The sequence below is a fragment of the Folsomia candida genome, unplaced genomic scaffold (genome assembly GCF_002217175.1).
Source record: "Folsomia candida strain VU population unplaced genomic scaffold, ASM221717v1 Fcan01_Sc025, whole genome shotgun sequence".
In the NCBI taxonomy this organism is placed as follows: Eukaryota; Metazoa; Arthropoda; class Collembola; order Entomobryomorpha; family Isotomidae; genus Folsomia; species Folsomia candida.
In genome coordinates this window covers 1,726,736-1,749,781 of record NW_019091217.1, presented here as the reverse complement: position 1 = coordinate 1,749,781, position 23,046 = coordinate 1,726,736, and the positions used below count along the sequence as shown (strand labels likewise).

The window sequence follows — 23,046 nt, the reverse complement described above, 5'->3', positions numbered from 1 at the left end:
GTTCATGTCGTTTGTGCTCGTGATACAGCGGCGTCTGTGCATAAGCAACCAGGAATAAATTACTTATTGGCTCTGCATACCTGTGGCGGAGACATATTTTATGACGGAACAAAGGCGACAGTAATCTGAGGCACAGCGAGAGATGACAACGAGGAACCCATTTGCATACGTTTTTTCAGCTACTGCATCCATCGTGATAATTACGTGGGGCATTTGTCGACATCTTATTTAATTTTAATTAGAAAAATCCATTTGGGGACACATTTCACGTAAACGATGACAAGATTTGGAGTATTTATATGTAAACAAAAGTAAAAAGTTGCGTCATTCGAATATCCACATTTACTTATTTGCGTAGTTATCATCATGATAATAATGTAACAATATTTACACTTCACGGGGAAGAATTAGCTCAACTCATTCATCTCATTTGTATTGAAAAGGAATTGTCTGACATGTTGGACAGCGTGTTGTTGTTGTTGTGCAGCGTCGACGACTAAATTTCGTCTTATTGTTACAATTTGTCTCGTAAGGGATTAAGGATTCGAAGTGTGGATGGATGGATGGTCATTTTGACTGAGGTTGCCTTGAACTCTTAGAAATCATCGTGCCCATTTCATATTCGCAGAGAGAAACGTGTCGTTAGCGTTGCACTTGTGTCAACTGGAAGAATGGGCGTCGACGGTCCCCAGTTAAATTGGAATTTGAGAGTGAGTCGTGCATGATCCTTAATTATCTCGCGATTAGTTGATGGCTAATTCTATAGTTTTATGATTGATTGGGTGAATCGGCAACTTTTTGACAGCTCGCGATTATTGCTCGACTAAGGTTACTCAGGCAGGGCAGCTACGTGCACAGAGCGGTTTTGTATTATCATGCACACAGTGGTCAACACTCTTGAAAAGGCTATTTATTAAAATTAGGTCCTTCTCTTCTCAAGCGATCACTTGACACGTTGCCATTTTTACGCCTCTTGTTTAATGTCGACGGCCGGATCAATGCCTCGGCCATCGACTACTGTACTAGAGAAACGGCTAAATAAATATGTGGTTGGAGGATAAAAACATGGCCTACATTGATACTTCCGAGTTCCGACAAAAAACGCTTCTGCATATTTTCCAACACCACGTATCTTTGTGAGATATTAAGTAATTGTGAGAAGGAAGTAAACGGCAAGGGACAGGTAAGTGTGTAAAAATAAACGTTGCGGCAGTGGTGAGAATTTGAAAGCAAGAATTCTGCTGAGGCTGGATGGAGTTGCTCGAGAAAAACTGCACAAATTGCGACACATAATTAAGTAATTTTGCATTTGCATCATTTGTACTCGTTCGTTTGGTTTTGACCACGAGTGCTAATTCCCCGCTTAATTTTCTCTGACTTAACAAAGAGGAAGTTTGTGTGGATCGCAATAACTTTGTGGTCCACACACTTTGCAGTAATTTTCTCTGATGTAATGGCCAAGTGTAACAAAGAGGAAGTTCGCCACAAGTACTGCAATCGTGTCTGGTTGCTTGGTTGGTTCACCTATCGATTAATCCGTATAATTGCAGAAATGACCACTCTCTCAAACACGCAGCAGGAGAAGCAGTTTCAATTTTACTTTTGCCAAACATTCGTTTGACACGTTGTTATTCTTGGGTGAACGTATTTGCACAGAGTAAAATTACAGCAAAATATGAGAGAGGAGAGGAATGGGGAGTTTTTGCCGGTTTACAGCTCGCAAAATGAAATTTAATGAGAGTTGTCACCTCCTTTTGGGTGAGGCCATCAAATTTTAATGGGCAGAATCAGGTAGCACACCAACAAGAGGACTTGATGATGAATTTCTTGCATGACACGAGAGTCACGACTTTTGGTTTCCTCTCGGAGTTTTGATTCTTTTTCTGTGACAGACAGACAGCAATACAGCAAAAGGAATGAAATGGATAGCTTATTATTATTATTATTTTCATGAGATTGCGTTGCTGCAATATCATTTCATTACATAAATAGTTGACCATTTGCACTTACGATGGTGATGATATGGCCACAACTGCATTTTGCAAATTTGAATTGAATGCAAACAGCTATAGACTTCCTATTGAATAAAGTGAATACAATAATAATGATGGTAGTTTTCGCTTGCTACAGTGTTGATGAGCCATGCAAATATCAAACACGATATTCATACATAATTTTATTGAAAATGAGACCAATAAAATTAGCTGCAAGTGGAAAAACTACAAGTGTGACCGCATTTTCAATACGAAATCATGAAGCCTGCTGAAGGTTGACTAACTTTGTGATGCACGGATGTCTGATATTCATTTCTCATACCACTTGTTGTCACTTCGTTAATTAAGGGGACAACTTTCTCCCAGTTTTGTGGAAAATCTGCCAGTATTCGGGAACCTCTGGTTCCCGAATCTCAATGACAGTATGTTCATTTATATGAAGCTGAAATGTGGTAAATACCAGGTTTTTTATCGCTACTTCATTGCTGTGAATATGGCTGTAGTGAACGGACGTGTACACAGGGCCTTGTTTGTCATTGTCTCAATCATCTCACCTTTTCTTGAGCAGTAATCAATTCTTCCGTTTCCATTCGTTGGAATCAGTCTCATTTATCAATCAGCACAATCAAAGATCAAAACCAATCACCAAACTCGAATGAAAAACAAACAATAAATGAAATCAAGAACCCAAGCTCATGTCCTGAATGCAAAATAGTACCACAGTTTGTCGTCCTGTGTCAAATACAGTAAAAAAAAATATTAAGTTTATGCTCTCCTCCGGTCGCAAAGTGAGAGGAATTTTAATGAGTACAAGAGTCATTCGAACAATCTATTTTCGAAGGAGTTGAATTTAAATTTAAATTGAAAATGCAAACAGAAGCACAAGTTGAAACTTAATGATTCTACAGTTCATAATTTATACATAGAGGATTGATTACATTGGTTTGGCGCAAAATTATTGACACTTTACGACACGATCCAGTTCATAAAACAATTGCAGATTGACACTTTTGTCAGAATAAAGGCAAGCTTTAAAGGGTTTTGTCTTAATAAATAACTGATTATACACTTTATTACTTTGTGTCCTTTTGTTGTCCCAAAAATAAATCAGTCCCGTGTTGCAAAAGCACATTAAATGAGATAAAGGCCACAAATTGAGAATTTACTTATTCGACATGAACTGCTCCACTTTTGGAGTGAGTACTTAGGGTAAATATAGTCCATTAAAGTAATCAATCTGCATCAGTCATCATCATCGCAAAATAATAATCTCAGCAAAACCACATCCACAATTAAAACAAGGGGACTTTAAACTTTAGCTAAAAAACTGACAGTGACATGGATTTCGTCACCGTATTATTGAGTCTGATGTAACTAATATATTCTGTCCTTTGTGCGTAATGTATCTTTGCCATTTGGCTAAAATGGGTGGCGAAAATTATTTCTAGCGTTTTTCTCGCACTGGGATTTTCAGCGATGAGATTAATTTCGTAATAATAATTGTTCATTGATTTCATGCCTATCATCATTGACAATTAATTAGGATTTCATTTCGACAACTTTTCTCTCTCAGCAGTCACCACCTCATCTGCATACAATTTAATTTCCTCCCCGCATACACACCTACCTGCCTGCGTGTTAGTTTATGTGCATGATAAACTGTGACTAATCCCCGTCACGTCACTAACAAAGTCGTTCGCCATCATTTACAAAATCATTTACTTTTATAATTACTGTGACTAATTTTGATCCCATTGTCAATTTGTAATTATTGTTCATGTCAAATTAAATCAGTTCATGGGCCCGGCCATAGCCCGACCCATTTTTCTACCTTTTTGGAGCTGGCGTTTTATCAAATTGTCAAAAGTCAATGGGACTTAACTGTTTCGGACATTAAACTAATTAAGAATTTCTTAAGGCATGCGACGTGAATAAAATGAGATCAGATAGGTATTAGAAATATGTATATCATCAGATTGCGAAGTTTGGTATGTAAAAATGGAAAAGTTGCGTCAGAACAAGATGTGCATTTAATATCATAATAATATCAATAATCCGATATATCATCATCGATCGACAAGCTATTTCTTTCCGTTATTTATTCTAGCGCATTAAAATGTATACACGGAATAATTATGTTAAGGGGAAAAGGCAGCTGCGACATGCTTTAGTTATCATTCCGCCTAATTGCAGTAATTTTATAATTATTGTAACATTTTACCAAGAAGAACAATGCACGCACGTAGATGGCTGAGGGACTTGCTTCCAAATAAATGGAAATATCTTCAAGTACTCTCGTCGTTGGTTAGTGTTATACAATCGAGTGATTACATGTTGTAGCAGAGAATGCAAAATTTATTGGAAATAAAACTGGTTCACTTTATTGGGCGAATTGAAAAATTATTGTGGGGTAGCACTGCATAGATAGCAGCCTTTGTTAGCCCTTCATAAAAAGTTGATGCATTATTGGGCGAAACATGCAAATATTTTATTATTCATTCGTGTGATATAATTATTGTCAAAATATTTGCCTTCTTATTATCTCACTTTTGAGCAATTATCGCCACCAAAGAGTTACGACGAAGTTGGAATTTTGCACAACGTGTCAAAAACTATTGATGGATTTTCTCGTAAAATCGCAGCCAGAACTCTTTTGACGTTTCCTACTCCTCCATCGAAACGTCGACATCCAAGGAACAACAGAACCACTAAGGACGGCATACAAAAATCTAGTTTACTCATATATTGATCAACTCAGCGGCAATTATTGTGATGCGATTACGAATTTATGCACATACACGACTCCTGTGTTGCGCTTTGATTCTTTCTCAACAATGAGATGGACACTCAATAAATAAAAGTGGCTTAATTACGGCTTATTAGTCCACATGTGCAACGTGTTGGTAATTTGTGGGGAGAAATTCATTGCAATCAATTTACACCTATGTTACACTTTTGGGACAAACTTGCAGACGATTCTGACCTGAATTTCATATGCAAACTTGTCTCTTGTAAATGAAGATATTTAGAAATTGTGCATGAGATTGAGAGAAAAATGCAAAAATGAGACGAGGCGATGAGATTGGAGTTTTTGAGACGAAAAATGAGACGAATGTGAATCACGATTTTCCAACCCGAGTTCAGTCTCAGTTCATCCTGGGCAGTTTGAGGGAAATTCAACTTTATGCCGAAAAGTTATTAATTTTAATTTGTGTGTTCTAAAAAAAAGGTTCTGATTAGATTCGAAGGATTAGAATTAAAAATGACATTTTACCACTTTGGAAACTGCATCGCCCTCGCCTACTTGCCCTACTACCTGGCTTACAAACATTCTGGATTGTGAGTCCTTCGTCATTTAGTTAAAATGTATTAAAATTAACCACGATTTAACGATTTTTACTAAAATATTTTTTTATCCATGATGCAGGTCAGAGTATGGAGCATTCTGGAAATGTATCCAAACTGGATTTATCTACGCGTTCACACAACTCTGCAAAATGTTAGTTCTTGCTACATTTTTTCCAATCCCTTCCAGCGGTCACGAATCACTTAGCTCATCAGAACCGGATGTGTTGGATGGAAAGGATCGTCTCGCATCCGTTAGTGAAATTTCAATAAGAATATTTTAATTATCAAGTGCCTACATAATAAAGCATAAATCTGTCGGTTTACTTCTGTCGTAGGAATTTCTGAAAGATTCGATGGACCTGGTGGACCTCGTAGGAATGTATTTCGCCCTCTCACGAATCCCTGGTCGTGGCCATTCTAAAGTCTTGACGGCTGGAATTGGATGGGGAACTGCTGAACTTTTACTGACTCGTGTCTTTGCTATTTGGGTGGGGGCAAAAGGCGTAGAGTTCAATTGGCGATATATTCAACTGGGTCTGGATGCAAATATTAGTTTGGTGAGTCTACTTATCGACTTGGCACACTCATCGATTTGTTTTAACATATATTTAAATTATTCGTGGGACAGGTTCACAATGTTGCGATTGCAGCTTTAGTGTGGCTCTGGTCACGGCATGACATGAAGCGTACGTATTATCCGGTGGTCGTCTTCCTCGCTGCAACTTCCTGTTACAGGAACCTTTTGGTGAATTTCCTCAGTTTCAGTGATCTCATCGACCCTTGGACTGTGCTGCTCATCAAGTCAATTCTCACCTTACTCATTGGAGGCTGCACCATCAAAATTTATTCTACGGTAGCTTAAGCTTTAATGTTAGAAGTTACACTAGGAGTTATGAATGAATGACTATTTTCGTGCGAATAATAAGTTTGTGTTCTATATTAAACTGTTGTTGAGAAATGACCGCTTTGTTGCATGATTAGGATGGAAGGACGACATGGCTAAATATTATAAATAAAAAATGATTCCGTAAGGGCAACCAAATAATACATACATAATCAACTGTTTGTTCTTTAGAAAGAGTTACTGTATTTTTTAAAGACTCCAACAGCAGAATACAAATAAAAACTTAAGACCTAGGTCTCTCCTTCTTTTCCTTGTACAAAGCGAGGAGGGAGACGTTGGCGACCTTCACCACCTTGAATCGGACTCCGGGAATATCTCCGACGGCGTGACCTTTACGACCGAATCCTGCAACCAGAACTTCGTCGTTCTCTTCAATATAGTTTAAACAACCGTCCCGAGGTACGAACGCCGTGATCTTCTTTCCGTTCTTGATGAGCTGAACTCTTACACACTTTCTGATGGCAGAGTTAGGCTGCTTAGCTTCGACACCAACCTGAATAGAAAATAAATAAGCGTTAAGATTGGGAATTGCACACCAGTAATTTACTTTTAAGTTCCAGTATTTTTTAAGATTCATATATAAAATTGTAAGAACTTCATGAAGCGGCAAAGACAGTAATCAAAGACCACAGGGTTCGACTTTCTCTTTAATTTCGGTGCTATTTCAAGACTATGATTAGATGTTAACTAAACACGTTCTGCCATAAACACCATTCACATGATTTTTGTTGACAATTACGATTCTTCACCCAACTCACCTTTTCTAAAACGATTCCCTTGGCGTGAGAAGCACCTCCGAACGGATTGGCCTTCCACCTTGTTCCCAAATGGGCCTTTTTGTAATCTTTATCTGCCCATCGCTGATCTCTTCGGTGGTTCACGTGCTTTCTGGCTGTCTTCAAACCTCGGGGCTTCCCCATTTTCGACTCTTACCTACTGAAACAAACAACAAGATGACGAATTATTAGTAAATTGTCACAAGATTAATGAAACACTATTATTATTGTTCAACAAATTTGTAACTAATTGCTCCTGTACACCGTATGTGTATTTACAAACTATTACAAACTACTAAATGTAAATCAGCAAGCAAATTAAAGTCAAAAACTTTAACCCCTTTCTAAGGGGCACTCCAAATTTATATGATTGCAAACCATGATAATTCCAAAATGAATTTAAAATCCAGAAACTTACAAAATTTTCTCTAAAAAATCCTGGTGATTCCTTGAGAGCGAGCACGATGTGTGGAGTGAAAGAAATGTGGTTGAACTTTCAATGGCTGACGGGCTCCGCCGGTGATCGGCCGTCGCTCGCTGGGAGCAGATGGCGACTCCGGCCCCCTCTCAGCTTTACTACCAACTTTACACTCCCATATTCTCAATTTTCCGATCAAGTTTTTCAAAATTTTGAAATCAGTATTAGAATTTAAAAAAATTCTTTTGTTTTTTAATCTAAATGTGCAATGTCAAGTTCGATGTCAATCTGCATGAATGATAATATAAAGTCGGGATGAAAGCAATGTTGAGAAATCTCACGCAAGCATTTGACGCATTGAGACTTTTGTCGTGCGGGAGTTGAATTAATTCTCTTTGCGGCGGAGAGGAACTGTTTTTGTTTCGCTCTTTCCCTATTTCCGTGCTTTTAGGTAGTTCTCTCTAATTAATTACTTGATTATATTTTAAATTAAATATCCATTTAATTAATGATGATTTGTTTAAATTGCAGGGAGTTATTGGAAGAGAGACTCGGAAAAGACTGAATTAGAAAGGAAAACCATGTCGGACGATAAACCGGTAGCAGGTAATATATTTATGTAATTATGCAACTTTGAACAGTGAACACATAATAGCCGATTACAATTACAATTTATTGTACATAGATGTGACTTCCGCAGCAGGTGAGCAGATAAAGAAGGAGCTTGAGGAAGGGAATAAGATGGAGGTGGATATCGATAAAGGTTAGGCAGGGAAAACTAATAAAAACTGCTTTATTTTGTTTTGAATTGACGAAAAATTATGGGTCGAATTTGTTTGCAGAGAACAAGGCTGCAGAGGGGACAGAGAGCAAAACTGGAGCCGCTGATGGCGAAAAGAAGGCGGATGAGGCTGGTGCTGGAGGAAGTGAAGGGGTTGCCGAAGGGATGGTAAAAGTAGTTGGGAATGCTTCCGATGGAACTGGAACGTCATTGTCTGGACAAGTACAGGTACAGATAGCTAGAGTATTAATGACTTGTAATTCCATTTTGTACAATGAATTTGTTCTCAACATTTTCAAAATTATGAATAGAAAATCATTGCAAAAGAATTGGATGTCCCTAGCAAAAAGCCGCGTATCGATCTTCAAAGCGTTCCAACCCGACAATATCTGGATCAAACCGTTGTGCCAATTTTGCTCCAAGCTCTCGCCGCACTGAGCAAGGAACGTCCACCAGAACCAATTGATTATCTAGCATCATACCTCCTTAAGCACAAGTCAAAGTTTGACGGATAATAAGCTACGTATGCACGAATAAGGTATCATATTTATATGCATGTTTTGTCACTGTTCCAATTTTAATGCTATTGTAATCTCTGAGGCACTAGCTCAGTGAATAGGCTGATGTTATTTTGTAATTACTATATAAAATTATAAGTAATCAATTATAAGTGAATATGTGAGCGAACGAGCTAATATTTTTAAAATTCAGTTGGCATATTCATTCCTTGTCTTTACTTTCATATTTAATAATCTCGCCCATCCTGCAATTTTATTGGTATTATGTTCAATTTTTTTGGCAAGATAAGAGTCAATGGTAATTCTTTACAGCACTATTTTAAAGGAATATTTATGTGATTGCTTATTATGCGTGGTGACATGGAGTATCTGCTATATGACGTTCCTCTTATTAAAGTTATCTTCTATATAAAATAAGACATAAAGTAGAATGTGAATAATTTAGACGAAATAGTTCTTTAATTAAAAGTTTTTCACCAATGAATATGCGTAATCTCAATTTGTATTATTTGACTAAATACTTTATCAACCTAATTATTGCATCTGCATTAACCCTGAAGAAGACAATGTTTGTTTGTCGAAAGCTTGGTGAAGGAAAAATAAAACCGAAGTTTATTAAATAGTCCTTCTAAGCCGAACCACATTTTCATTAATTATTGCATCATAAACTAGGCCAAGAATGGGGTGCTTTACGTAGTCTCATTATTATTTTTTATTATTCTCATCAGTAGTACTATGTGAAGTCCAGAGGCAAAAGTTTCACCCGAAAGATGTCCATTATTGCTGAGAATTTGGAACTGAAACTCCATGATAATGACACTGTTAGTCGGTTATGTTATTCTAACGTAGTTAAACCAGACTTTACTTACAACAAGAAAAGTCATCATACACAAATTAACATTCTGTAAAAATACATATTATTATTGATTCCGTAATACGGAATATACCGTATACAAATCATAGCACTTACAGTTACAGCTTAAAATCTTTTAAAAAGTTTTATGATTTCGTGTGTGAAATAATTTTGAATTCATTAGAAAATGAGACTTGGTCTCAAATCAAATAAACGAAAATTGTTTTTTAAAATTATTTTCATGATGACTTATATGACTGAAGTCTGATGGATATTTTTCGGTGATTTTCATTGCTACGAATTCCGAAACATTCAAAATGCATGGACTGAATCTCTACTCTTGATCAAAAAAGTGTCTATAAGTACAAACCAAATTATTAATTTTCATCTAGCTTGTTTGGTAACGGTTAGCATTATTGCATGGAGTCCATTGAATAAGAGAGGTACACAGACGGACAGGCAGGTTACCAAAAATGCAAGCCTTTCATTATTGTCATTACTTGATAAAAAATGATACCATTCAATGGATAGATCCAGAGTCGACAGCGAAAGCGAGGCAATAAAAAAGGACGGAGAAATCCAGCACTGCTCCTCCTCAGCATTGTTGGTGTGCAATAAGGGGCCCACGAGACAGAAAGCAAAGGGACCTCTCCTGCCAGTAGGGATTTGATTCTCTCTCTCTCCCTGGTCATTTTTTATATCACTCCATTTAATCCAAAGTCTTTTCGTCATTGACGTGATTCTGGTCCAACTCGCCATGTTGGCCAAAGGGTACCACAAGTCTCATGCACAAGGATTTATTCGAGATACCCATTTCATGGCGTTGTTGAATGCAGAAGAACCCTTTCTCTTATTGTCTAGTAATAATATGAATCCTGGGATGATATGGCACAAAACGAGATGCTAAAATTTTAAACTGGTGTTTAACCATAACGTATACACATATTGCCCATATTGCCAGCGTTAAATTTAGGAAAGTAGGCCTTGGCACTGGGTATTGCATGGACAGCTATGAAATGATTTCACTCATCCGACTACTTGTGTTTGTTTGGTGTGGAGAAAAGGGTTCGCTTTTTTATATCAAAGTCTGATCAAAAAGATTTTTTATGCAGGTCGGAGAGAGGAGCATTTACTCATTTTTTATATCAAGTCGAGATTCAAAGACTGTAGTCAAAGGGTGCACATCCAGGGACCGGACCCTGGATGAAGCATTCCTTGCCCATAAAAAATGGATCTCCTTTGATCAAACACAATGAGCTCGTGCTATCAAATCAAACCTGTGCGGATGGCAGGCAGGCAGGCAGGCAAGGGTTGAATCCATTAAAAATGTTTTTTATACGCCAACCGATAAGTTTTTATTCATTAATAGCAGACATGCTTATGTAGACCTGAATGAGCCGCTCCACACTCTGCTCCCATCGCCGTAATCGGGCTCAGTTGCATTTTGGAAGCATTACGGTTAACATTTTAAATTATTTCACAACTTATTTCTGCTTGTCGAGTTGCCTTTCTCTCTCGCTTACTGCGCTACGGCAAAGCTGCTGAATTACAAGTTCAATTACTAACATCAAATATAATAGTTTGAGTTGAATCCCGATTTGGTGATTTTTGTCGGGTTTTGTCAAGTATCCAGCTCTATTTTAAAAAGTAGACTTTCACTTTCACACACAAATTCATCCACGACATTCAATTTTGAACTATTGATTTTTTTATCCACATACAAATTTAATTTAAAATCAGGTGTGTATGCACTTCAAATGATAGTCTAATTTTAAATTTAAAGTTGTAGGAATAAAGTTTGTTCTTTCTGGAGGAGTAAAAGCCTCAGGATTTTCTGTTTTCTGTGCACTTGGTGGGCGTTGTTGGACTTGTTGGTCGGATTGGTTGGTTGGGGGGCTGGGTGGTGGTGGAAGTTTGGTGTGGGATAAATCTAGAGTCCGCAGACTCGGCCTGAAAGCGGAATGGCCAACTCTGGTGGGGTTGGAGGAGTTGGAAAGCAAATTTGGTTATGCTCGTCGACATTAAGCAGGCCGACTCTGGTCTCCACCGTTCAGTTCCCCTCAACCCTTCCTCCCATGCAAATCCTGTTCGGCCCAATATTCAAAATGCAGCTTCGTTTTCTCAAGTGCTACCACACTCTCCGTGGTGTTACAAGGCGGAAGAGTGTCGAAACGTGGAAGTCGTTGTTCAAATTCAAGAAAAGAAAGTTTACAGTTTCGGAGTTATTAGTTTAATTTTAAGGAAAATTAAAATTTTTAACGGTAATAATAGTTGAGCAGAAGCATTTTGTAAAATATTTTTTTAATGCAAGTGTCGCAGAAGTTCGTACATAAATTCATTTCTCCGAGTTTAGGAAATATATATCCAGGTTGAAAATATTTCTGAAATTAAAAAAGAAAAAAATAATAACTTTCACTTCTTATTTAGAATTTCATTATTTTTTGATCAACCTTCACTTCCTTTATCCAACTTTCGACAGACGCATTGTTGCAAGTATAGAAAAGTAAATAGATAATCCAGTTGTTTAAAGTTCTCAGTAATATTTCCACTTATTTGAGCTCCATCTGAAAATATTACAATGAATTTACTGATATGTATTACATTTTCTTCACTTCTCTCGTAACTTTTAAAGGCATTTTCCATAAAGATGCATTATTTTGTTACTGCTGCTAGTTACTACAATCTGTGCCCTTCACTATTACCGACTCTCACTATTTTTGACAAGTGCTTTCTGCAAAAATCTACCATATTTTATCTACTTTCTGGATTGGCTAATCTTTGCAAATTAATTGGATCTTTTCATGGGTAAGTACGAAGCGGAACTTTCTCGCCTTTTCTTTGCTTGACCAACTCATTTATAAGTAATTAATAATTGCATAGTTGAAATCATCAATTGACCACCTGAACCTGTCCAGTGTACTAGCAGCGAGATTTGCCAGAATGAGAACTAAAGTCATTTTGCTTCACGAGCCGTTAGAATTTATTTTACAAAAATTAGCAAAATTATTACAATTATTAAATTCGTATAATTAAAATCAAAGAATACTGTGTAATATTAGGAATGTCAAATTAAAGTAAAAAGTAGTGTTGGGCAGAGCAGAAAAAAAAACTGGGTGAAAGCGTGCCAAGAGCTTCACAATTTAATAAAAATACAATACGGCGTGATTCGGAGGCAACAAAAAATTCAACCCTTTCTTTCGATTTCGACAAGAATCCCTTTTCCATTTAGGATGATGATAGTGGTTGAGTGTTTTTTATAAAGCACGCACATACGCACCAACCAAATGCTGATGCTGTAGACAGCCCACCTGAAATAAGTGCTCAACCCTTTGATATATTTTTTTATATCAGGTTTTTTATACAGTTTAAATCCAATCTGTCTGTATTAGTTCAATCATTTATTCCCTCTCAGCCCTTCTAATACATACATCCGTCCATTCATACTCGTGAATGGGCGAGAATGTTTTCCCTTCGTATAAATGCAAAGTCATGATGTCAACTGAGGATGAGTGCTTGCATGTGCCGAGATCAGATAATTAACAAATTGTTTATATCGGAATCTAAAGTGTTTTCATACTTTCTATTTCACACTCAATAAATAATGCATTGGATTTAGCCAGGTCCCGACGCTGATACATATTATGTAAAAACAGAGCGTGTTTCTATAATCCGGCACTGAGGATGAGTTAGGGGTGAAGATCTGCAAAATCATAAATTGTCATGAAAAATATTTAGCAGATAGATAAAAGTGTATGCAAATATGTACTCTTTTCAAATATGTCCACCAGAAGTGCTAGGCAACAGAGATTTATAATCCATTCGCTCTGTGTGGTGTACAATCCAATAAATTTGGTCTTCATATCATCCGTTTAGTACAAATAAGTAGTTCTTTCTTGGCTGGTTGGTGAAGAAAGATCCTGATTCGGAACCAGTTCAACCCTTTCCAGTGGTATTAATAGCGGTAGCATCTTCGTCATACTGATTTCTTTCTTGGTTGGTTGGGCATCTCGCCTCCTCAGCCACTTGTTCCCCATCCTGTAGCATTTAAAGGATAAAAAACGGATGAATAAAGATGAGCTCAACCCTTTTTCCTCCCCTCCTCTATTCTAATCTATGTAGATATTGCTCGCATGGTAAAAAATTATAGTGCTGATAAGAGCAACGCCCTTTTGTAGACGCTCCCGACAAATCGGAGGGACGCTTGTTAAATTTAAATTAATGCTCACGCACTCCTTCTAAAATGTTTCACCAGCAGGAAATTGCCACGAGAAAGAAAGTCTACATAGTTGGGAACACAATCCTTTCTATTCATTCTTACACCGACTTGAATACATTTTTATGCACTTTAATAATTTTTAGGACTAATTTATTGTTCGATCTTGGACCAAATTTTACAAAATGTTCAATTCAAAATGTAAATTTTGAAATATGGAGAAAATTACGTACCATTAGAATTAAATAATCGTAAGTGTAAAAAAAATTGTGACAGTTATTTACCTTCGCTTTCTTCTTAATTTTATTCTGCAAACTTTTTCGCTGCAATCAGTGTAATTACTAATTGGTCAAAGATTGGATTGCGTCGTCGTGGTCCTTTCTCCTTCCTCAAGGGTGCGTTCTCTGTGCTTTCACCAGTCTGTGGTGGCTTTCTTTTTTCCCCTGTGCCAAGCTTGGCCACAATCTAGAGCTAACGGATGGGAGACTGAGTGAGCCCGTATTCCGTAAATGAGGAAAGGCTGAGCCCTTGAGGGAACCGACTGGAAGGACGAAGTGAGATCTAACGGTTCTTTGCTGCTCCCAGGGCTCATTCCATTCAAGGCTGCCTTTCAGTGATGCATTGTTACGGGACGAAAAGGTTCCAGCGATTTTTGGGGAAAATTCACAAAATCGAGGAAGATGGAGCGACATGAGTCATTTTAGGCAATTTCTCCAGATATTTTCCAGCGTCATGAATTTGAATTATGAAAAAGTTTAGTTACCGAGTTTTTCAAAAATATTCCAAAAATTGAACTTAAAATGGTCATTACAATAATCTGTACAACGAGTTTTTGGGCCTCATTGAGAAGGAAGGTTTGATAAGCTTTTGCAAACTCAACATTTATGATATTTACTCCGTTCGGTATTTACCTCCAATAAAAAAAGTTAAAAACATTTCAAAGTAGGTCATCGGTCGGAGTGAGCCTTTTCTTTTTTAGAAACAAAGTAGTCGTAATTTACCAAATTAGTATACGAAGAAGCAAAGTCTAGCAACAATGGTTTAAATAAAGGAGCACGTAAATATAGGAAGGTGGCTTCATTTGAGGGGAACCGTTTAGTGCGAGGAGGGCTACTCACTTAGGGGGCTTAGAAAAGAAGGAGGGCGAAATAAGGTTCCAAGATTTGAGAGCCAGATTGTAAAAACAGAGCCGTTTTCGTAGCAGAGACGCTGTTATGAAAATGCACAAGAAGATGTTATTAGCCCAGCCAACCTCGTCCACAATCTGTTATTTTCAAAACTCCAAATCATCCTCGTCAAGTGTGCCTTTTCGTCTTCCTGTTATTCTAAATGCATCCTTGGATAAATGCATAATAATCTTCGGGAGAGGGTTCCTCCACCCCACTTCATAGTCGTAAAACCTTTTTTAGGGATGCAAGATGTAGAAATCCCAGAGAAAAATCACTTGTGCATTGTTAGTCGTATATTTACCACGGATATCTCTAAAAATCTCGCATCTTAAAAAAGGCAACTTCACCCCGAGAGTAATGAACATCATGATTTGTTAAAGACCTGGGCTGATCATGATAGACATTACAAAATCCGTAAATTAAGGGTACACAAATTTCAAAATGCAACCTCATTTTGTAACAAATAAGTGAAACCAAATAGGCGAAGGTGGCTGTGAGATTTCCATTTCTCATTATTTCGCCTTTCTTCATTATTTCCTCTCTGCGACCAAGGTGTTATTATTATCATCATTATTGAAGAAAGATGAGTCGTCATTTTTCTAAGGAATTGTAAAAGCACCGTTACGCATTTTTTTTGGTGGGAAGAAGAAGGCAATTCTGTGGTTTTGTGATATGTATTCACATACATATGCATGGACTAGCTGACTGATAAATACTACGTAAAGTAAAGTGGTCGAGTGGATAATTTCATGAAGAAGAGGAGCGTCATTTTGTAAACCAGATCTAAAAACTGCATCTGTTATCGAATACATGCATCACTAATCTCGCGTATATTTTACAAGATGTTCTCTCCACCACAATTGTCGCTTTTAGTCGGTAACTAAATATGTAGCGTCGCATGTATCTGCACAACCTGTGCACATGAGACAATAATGACCAACCTTGTGTATACATAAGTACGTCGTTTGACATTGGGAATGAATATAAAATCTGGCACATTTGGCAAAGAAGGAGCAGCAGCGGCGTTGGGAATGGGCAAGGTAATGTTCAGCCTGCGCGTAAAAAGGTGGGGAATCTAATGCATATTATACGGGATCGTAATGTCCCTTTATTTTATGTGGCCCACCACGAAACCAGAAGCCGTACATACATTAAGAGTGCAAAAGTAGGCTGGTGAATCTTTAAACTCTTTGGAATTTTGCACTCTGGAGAGTCTTAACCTGCGTCTTTGGAGAGCATGAAACTCTTCCTTTGTTGTTATCAATTCGCTGGCTGTGTGTGTAGCACGGGAGGCATAATGGTCGGAGGGGCAGAATTAGTGAGGAGAGCATTTTTTGAGTACGGAGGTCTCTGCCAGGTGAGCAAGCTGGTCATTTCGTGGGAGAGAAGGGAGGAAGGCGAGGTGGGGGATTAGTACTTTGGGACGTTGCAGAAGGAATTAAGTGGTTTTTAGTATTTCTGGCAGAATTGCTGTCTACATGTTTTGTTTTATTTTATGCTCAAGTAGCAGCTTTCTCCCTTCGTTAGTTGGTAATTCTATATCCGCTCTCTCCCGTCCCAGCCTCAACGTCTTCATGAATCCAATATGGATGAGCATCTCCCACTCACCCAGCAATCCTCCTTCCGCACATCCAACAACCAATTTGGTATCAAGTCCCTCGGCCTATGCACACCTCTCACTTACACACTTTCTCCAAGCCCACTTTCGCCCACGCGGACGACCAACTACACATGTACTCACTCAGGAGAGGAGTGGAATAAAAGAAGAGGATGTTAATGAATGACTACCATACACAATCCGTAATTTGCCCTCTCCTTTTTTGAGAGGGAGAGCAAAGAAGATGGATTTTATTTATGCGTTCTTGAGGGCACCGACAGTGAGGTTTTCTTGGGCTTTGGCGGCTGGGGAGGCAGGAATTGTATATTTATTTATAACTACTTTATAAGGAAATGGAGAATGGATGGCGGCGAGCTTCCCCGAGGAGCAGGTCGAGCCATTTCCTAATGTACATCTTAAATCACACCATGAATAATTTGTGGAGAAAGTCTAAAAAGCATTAATATGGCGCATAAACCTCCACCACCGAGCACTCCGGCTCTGGAGAAAGCGGAATATGTATGGGGCAGGGAATAAGGGTCGTGCAGGGCTCACTCGGCCAGACCTCCACCAGTCCACACTGCTCGCCCACCAGCGTTGTCCACGTGCAGGGTACGCGATGAGAACGGAGGGGTGAAAGGAGACGTTAGTCTGGCAAAATAGCAACATTTTGGGTTCAAGAGATACTCCTAAATGACCTCATATATTTTTATGAGGCGAGTTTTGTGGTCAGCTAAACTTAACTTGGCCACCGTAACGCTCCTGCTCCTCCTGCTCGTCCGATGGTCGTTGGAATGGAGTGAGGATCTAAATTCGCCTTATTACACATATGCACGATAACTTTTGCCCCAGAGCAGATTATGCCATTTCCATTCCACCTGGCAGACACTCCTCCTCAGCTCCCCACCCGAGCTCAAGTCCTGTCGTAAACTTCAACTAAATTTTACTCCATTCACTCCCACATTCCGTCATCATTAAAATTTACATCTTTTTCACTGCCACTTTGCCAAGTCGAATATGCATTCGTCGCTGGGCTCCCGTGGTCTCGAATGCCTCTTGCCCAACACGTTTAGAGGAGAAAACGCACGAGCTGAACCGTTGTTCTTGGGTGAAAGAGCAGAGGAGCAAATCTTGTCATCTCCCATGTACGAGTAAAATTAGTTTAGACTTTCAAGTGGTTGTGGTGGGGGAATGTGCGAGGGGAGAGGAAAGATTGGACCAAGATATGGTCATCCCCAGTCTCATTTTTTTTACAAATGCCCACTTCAAATAATGCACAAGATATATGTGCACGCAGGAGAGTGACCAATAAGTAGATGATGTGATGATACATTTCTGCGCCACCCTCGGAAAAGTCTGTTGAGCTGGTGCAACAACATGGACTTTTAACCCTCCGACTTATTTATGACTTGACTCTGTGATGGTCTTGGTCTCGGCTTATTCACAGCCCCCGAGAGGGAAAGCCCGACAACAATGAGGAGGATGATGAGTATGCAAAGATAAAGTCAGAGCTCTGTTCGCTCCGAATAAAGAAGAATGAGTGGAAAACACATCAATCCAATCCGACAGGAGATGAGAATAAATACGACCTCCAGCACCAGTCCCGTTCCCCTGCAACGACTTTCAGCCACTTTTTCCATAAAATCACCACTCATTTCCATTATTTTTAGCAAGTATTGTCTTCCAACTGCCCCATTCTTCTCTCCTCGTGGATAAGCTGCAGGACGAGTATAAATAATTCTACAAAGTGATACGTGGATCGAGTCTTACGACACGTCTGACGTAGTTCAGAGGAGGACAAGTAATTTCCGGGTGGATTTTACATGGTGGCAGTCTCTCTCTCTCTCATTTCATTGATTTGACACCTCTTCCTCTTCCATGCAGCTCAACTCTTGCTCGGAATACATCACCCGCTCTGTCGTCGTCTTTTCAGGAAAATGCCAAACATTTTCTATCCATCGGATCCCTTTGAGTTCCTTCAAAAGGGAACTTTTCAATCATGGGATGCTTGCTTTGGCTGAGTGGCGATGGCGATGGCGATGGTGGTGGTTGGTGTGATGCGAGAATTGAGATTCGCCCATCCAACACGGAATGAATCCTTTTGATCCGGATTGAATAAACTTGGTTGGACCACACCACGCACTCCACGGTGCATGCCAAGCACTCCGTTATTATTCCCAAATTAAGGTGCAAAAGAGTTTAGAAGCTGTGCAAGGAGAGGTTATCTTAAAAAAATACTTTTATGAGAATGCAGTGTGGATTTGAAATGGTGAAAAGCAGGAAAAATAGTTGGGTTGTTAATTTGCATTTGATGTGTATTCAAAGCGTGAATGGGCATAATATTCGGTTTTGGGCTGAATGACGAGACGAGGAGGACGACGAGGACTGTGATTTCCCCGAAATCCTAAGCCATCATCACCATCACTTTCATTCCCATTATTCCGTCAGACAAAAAGTCCTTCTTTGGTTTTGGCGTTCAAATGCTTTGCTTTGTAAAGCCAGAATTCCCGGATTGATCCTCCTCCGTATTCTATTTTACTTTCTTGTTTCCTAACTAAATTGCATTGCATTCTATTAGACAAAATAAAGGCTGAGGGAATCTGGTGCTCCTGCTCGCCCAATATATTTATTTGAAGAATTGAGGAATCTTCACTTTGTTGTCCGCTTTGAAGTGAGAGCGGATTGGAATTTGAACACCGGACACTTGGTCGGCTGGGTAAATTCGGGCTGGACGTGTGGTCCATGGATATCTACGCGTCCATGTTGTGCAGAAAGGTTGACTGATAATGGAAACGCCAATTCATTCCTCCAAGATCAATTCCAAAAGTGAATCAAGAATACGGATTGCTTTCCTCGGGCGGCTTGTTTCATGGCGCTTCACGTCGAGACTGGCTGGAATAATGGGACGGCAAATGAAAATTGTCTCAATTTGATCAAAAATTTGAAATGCTGGCCGGAGGAATGAGAGATGGAGAGAGTGTGATAAATGGCGTAATTTTTCCTAAATTGAGCTCAACCTATCCAATTTTGATGGAACCTTTCTCTCTCTCGAAGCATCACAGAATTGGAATGAATTTGATATTGAGAGCGAGTTTTTGTTGGCTACATAAAATCCTCGAGTGGATGCCATCACTCAGCCAGTGATCAAAGAAGTGAAGGATGGGATGGAGCAATTTCTCAAATTGATGACGGCAGTTGAACATCTCACTTTCATCCCAAAATTGACCTTTTACATCCAATCCAATCTCTCCTATTTTACATTTCCACCAACCAAACCAACGACTTTGTGTACTCGTACCTCCAATGTCCTCCTCCTATAAATGGATGCTATTAAGTGAAAGTTTCAAACTTCTCTTGTCATCCATCGTTTAAAAAGTCAAAACTTTTTAGGAATATAGTTTTGTTTGATTTACGAGTAGGTATAAAGATGACTTGTTCTATTTCGTGTAAGACAGAGGAGGGGATCTCTGGGAAGGGAAATATATAAGTCTCCACGTCTCTGAATATGTGGCTGTGCGTGCCTTGCTAGCCGTCGGAGTCTGGTGGTCATCTATTTTCCTTCCTATGACGGATTTCCATGTCCATTGAAATAGAAGAAGAAAGTCAAAGTGGACGAGTTATCAGAGGAGCCCAGGCATGGAGGCAGAAAGGGAAACCAATTCCGCTGCTCGTGTATGTAGCACCGACCAATTCAGAATGAGACAGGGTGCTGCATATACAAAATCCGATGGCCATGCCTATACCTCATCCCATGCCTATGCACTCTCCATTTCCAGAGAGATGGTAATATATCTGCTGTCCGCGGGTGGACAGGGCGATAGGGAAAGACAAGGGATCGGATGGGAAAGCAAATCAGAATCCGATGGATGGAATACCAATTCCATATCTTTGCCTTGCAGAAGGGCTGCTCCTGCTTCCCTAGCTGGACAAAAACTCGGAAACTGGACTGTCCAGTTCCTCCTCAGTCCAACCAAATTGCTATTCCATTCTCAATTCTCGATTCACAATCCTCGGCCGCCATCCCCCCTCAGTTGGCAGTACATGCATACATCGTACATGTGCATCCACTCTGCATGAGCCTGGCTGGTTCATTGCCCAGGTCATTCATGTCATCGGGGCAATTAGACAAAGGTTGGGCGAAGGAGTGGTTAAATATGACCATAAATAAGGCCATGGGGAAAGGTGGTTTGAGCTAAAAATGGGCCACATGGAGGGTGCACACTCCGCGGAAGGAGGACTCGATGGCATTATTCGAGGAAGAGATGGACAATTCTCAATTTTCTTATTCTTATTTGAGGAGGAATAAGAAGAGGAGAAAATTCGGTGGGATCGAATACATACAGAATATCGAATAATGTGCGAGAGAGTTGAGCCTCCTGAGCTGGCAGCATTTGTGATGACGATGCAGTGGTCAACGATTCAAGAAGAAGCCCAGAGATCGGATCGGATATTCTTATTCTTCATATTTCTCCCCCTCCACCTCCTCCTCCGATCCTCAGCCACTCTCACAATCAGGCAGAGGAAATGCAATGGCAGATATTCCAAAGAAAATAGATCCATCAATAACAAGGTCCAACCAATAATAATATCCAGATCACAAACTTTCTCCACTGCTCACCACCACCACCTCCACCTCCACTGCACTCCTTCCGTGCATCGTGGAAATTAATATCTCATCTGATTGGACATTTGCCTTTGGAATGACCAGCCATCATAAATTAGCTGTTGTCGAATGTAAAATTATCATGCTGCTCAGAATGGACGGCAATATTTGGACGAGGGCGGAGGAGAATTAAGTACAACACAAAAAAGTGTGGTGAGTGGGAGCGGATGGAAATCGAATGGGAAATCTTTTCCGAATTTGCTTGACCAACAAAGTGGAAAGGAAGGCAGGCTGTCCAGGGAATTTGTGTATTTGTGTATTAACATTATTTTTCCGAGGAGATGGATAAATATTCCTCGGGCATTTTATCGCTCTCTTCCTCCTCACGGACGATGATGATTTTGGTGGTGGCCAAGTGGCGATGATGAAACGAGGAGGACGATCGGGTCTCAAATTTTCTTGGCCACATCCATTCTCGCACTCCTCAGTGAGGGCGTAAGAAGGCAATTCAAAGTAGGAATTTGTAATGCTGAGCGTTTTGGAGGAAGGTTGTGAGTGAACAACAGCTCAGGGAATAGGGCTGGACGGGAGTCCCTGGAAGATTACTTTTGCATTGGGCAGCAGACTTGTGGCCGTGGTCTCGTTTTAGTGGACAACCCGATCCACTTTCGGATCCGATATCCAGAGGAGAAGGAAAAAGAAATGGAATCGGAATAACATAACGACACCAGGATCACATTCACATTTCTTATTTGCTGCGCTTTTGATATTTATTGCCACTCAGCCTTCTTTTTGCTTATGTATAAACCACTTGTACATTCTGCAGAGTGAGCTTCTTCTTGTCTAGTAAACAAGGCACAAGCTCATAACGATCACTATCCAATTTCCAATTTCGCCATGTGCTGCTCCTCCTCAAGCCAAGCAGATCCAGGATGTGCAAAATTCAAGAAAGTGGGCTGGATAATAATATCAAATTCGGATGGGAAAGAAAGCAAACCACATTTCCACCAGAATACAAATTCACATCGTCGCATATAGTTCATCTCGCTTCCAACACAACTCTGCACGACTCCGAAGCGGACACTTCTTGTTGGAGACATGCAAAGTAGGCAAAGCGTGTATGTAGGCGTCTGGGGGACCTCCCATCTGATTCCCACCGCCACATGGAGGACTACGTGGACTATAAAACGCGCGATGTGGGGGTGGGAGAAGCCACACTACATATTTTACTGTTGGAGTATTTTATGAGGGAGTGAATAAGAGGCTGGTAAAAAATGAATAAGATCCGACCGAGATGCTCATTGTAATATCTTGGCGACGCCCACTTCCTTCCTCGCCACCAACAAGGACGCTCCCTCCGTCGTCTCCTTTCCCCGTCCAATTTCCATACCGCTCATGCCGAATAAAACGCTCAATTCATGCCTCACTTCCTTGACGAATGCCGGGATTGGAAAATTGTGTAAACGGATGGGGAGTCGGGTCGCTATTGTAAATCCTCGCGTATTCAGCGGGGAGAGTGTGAACAGGAATTTGTTAACCCTTTTGTGCTCTTCAACTGGGAAATTACAATCACGAAATTTGCTTGTCCAAGTTGATGTTGGCAGTCAAAGTGCATCACATCGCCATTGAACATGGCTCACTTTGGCTGGTTGGAGGTATGGGATGGGGAGAGAAAGTCTACTATTTTTGTGCTAGGAAAACTTTTCCCCATCCACTTGCCTCCTCTCTCTCTCTCTCTCTCTCTTAATGGCTAATGCGTAATAATTTCGTCGCTTATTTTTATGTCACCTCATCCCTCGTAAATTCTCAAATGTGCCACTCGGGAATTACACATTTCTCATCCTTTCAAGTGGAGGCTCCTCCATAAACGAA

General features: G+C 39.8%; 3 protein-coding genes and 2 long non-coding RNA genes across 7 annotated transcripts in view; 3 read left to right on the top strand and 2 right to left on the bottom strand.

The window, feature by feature from the left end:
* Positions 1-5,146: 5,146 nt before the first annotated feature.
* LOC110859270 (transmembrane protein 147) lies at positions 5,147-6,286 on the top strand. Its single transcript, XM_022108179.2, has 4 exons — positions 5,147-5,333; positions 5,422-5,593; positions 5,678-5,899; positions 5,971-6,286. The coding sequence occupies exons 1-4, from the start codon at positions 5,257-5,259 to the stop codon at positions 6,202-6,204; spliced, it is 705 nt and encodes a 234-aa protein (XP_021963871.1). The 5' UTR covers positions 5,147-5,256; the 3' UTR covers positions 6,205-6,286.
* Positions 6,287-6,403: 117 nt separating this feature from the next.
* LOC110859271 (40S ribosomal protein S23) lies at positions 6,404-7,599 on the bottom strand. Of its 2 annotated transcripts, none has more exons than XM_022108180.2 (3): positions 7,441-7,599; positions 7,005-7,182; positions 6,404-6,739 (listed from the first exon to the last, which is right to left on the bottom strand). In XM_022108180.2, the coding sequence occupies exons 2-3, from the start codon at positions 7,164-7,166 to the stop codon at positions 6,470-6,472; spliced, it is 432 nt and encodes a 143-aa protein (XP_021963872.1). In that variant the 5' UTR covers positions 7,167-7,182; positions 7,441-7,599; the 3' UTR covers positions 6,404-6,469. The 2 variants fall into 2 exon arrangements, with proteins under 2 accessions (XP_021963872.1, XP_021963873.1); XM_022108181.2 differs by having other exon boundaries at positions 7,005-7,179; positions 7,441-7,591.
* A 172-nt stretch (positions 7,600-7,771) lies between these two features.
* Positions 7,772-9,364, top strand: LOC110859262 (protein dpy-30 homolog). The gene is made up of 5 exons (XM_022108169.2): positions 7,772-7,891; positions 7,972-8,046; positions 8,126-8,203; positions 8,283-8,449; positions 8,533-9,364. Exons 2-5 carry the CDS (start codon positions 8,022-8,024, stop codon positions 8,734-8,736), a joined length of 474 nt encoding a protein of 157 aa, XP_021963861.1. The 5' UTR covers positions 7,772-7,891; positions 7,972-8,021; the 3' UTR covers positions 8,737-9,364.
* A 1,555-nt stretch (positions 9,365-10,919) lies between these two features.
* On the bottom strand, positions 10,920-14,390 carry LOC110859331. Its single transcript, XR_002548848.2, has 5 exons — positions 14,090-14,390; positions 13,359-13,627; positions 13,170-13,292; positions 12,043-12,156; positions 10,920-11,973 (listed from the first exon to the last, which is right to left on the bottom strand). It is a non-coding gene; the product is annotated as an uncharacterized LOC110859331 (long non-coding RNA).
* The window catches only part of LOC118438717, a 36,894-nt gene continuing 25,997 nt past the window's right edge, over positions 12,150-23,046 (top strand). For both annotated transcript variants that reach the window (XR_004837015.1, XR_004837014.1), the window contains exon 1: positions 12,150-12,397. This is a non-coding gene — a long non-coding RNA (uncharacterized LOC118438717). The remainder of the gene's footprint in view (positions 12,398-23,046) is intronic.

Coding starts and splice junctions, on each gene's coding strand:
- LOC110859270 (XM_022108179.2), top strand. CDS start 5,257: ATGACATTTTACCACTTTGGAAACTGCATCGCCCTCGCCTACTTGCCC. Junction 5,334..5,421: donor GCTTACAAACATTCTGGATT/GTGAGTCCTTCG, acceptor TCCATGATGCAG/GTCAGAGTATGGAGCATTCT. Junction 5,594..5,677: donor GAAAGGATCGTCTCGCATCC/GTTAGTGAAATT, acceptor CTTCTGTCGTAG/GAATTTCTGAAAGATTCGAT.
- LOC110859271 (XM_022108180.2), bottom strand. CDS start 7,166: ATGGGGAAGCCCCGAGGTTTGAAGACAGCCAGAAAGCACGTGAACCAC. Junction 6,740..7,004: donor AGGGAATCGTTTTAGAAAAG/GTGAGTTGGGTG, acceptor TTTTCTATTCAG/GTTGGTGTCGAAGCTAAGCA.
- LOC110859262 (XM_022108169.2), top strand. CDS start 8,022: ATGTCGGACGATAAACCGGTAGCAG. Junction 8,204..8,282: donor GGAGGTGGATATCGATAAAG/GTTAGGCAGGGA, acceptor ATTTGTTTGCAG/AGAACAAGGCTGCAGAGGGG. Junction 8,450..8,532: donor CATTGTCTGGACAAGTACAG/GTACAGATAGCT, acceptor AATTATGAATAG/AAAATCATTGCAAAAGAATT.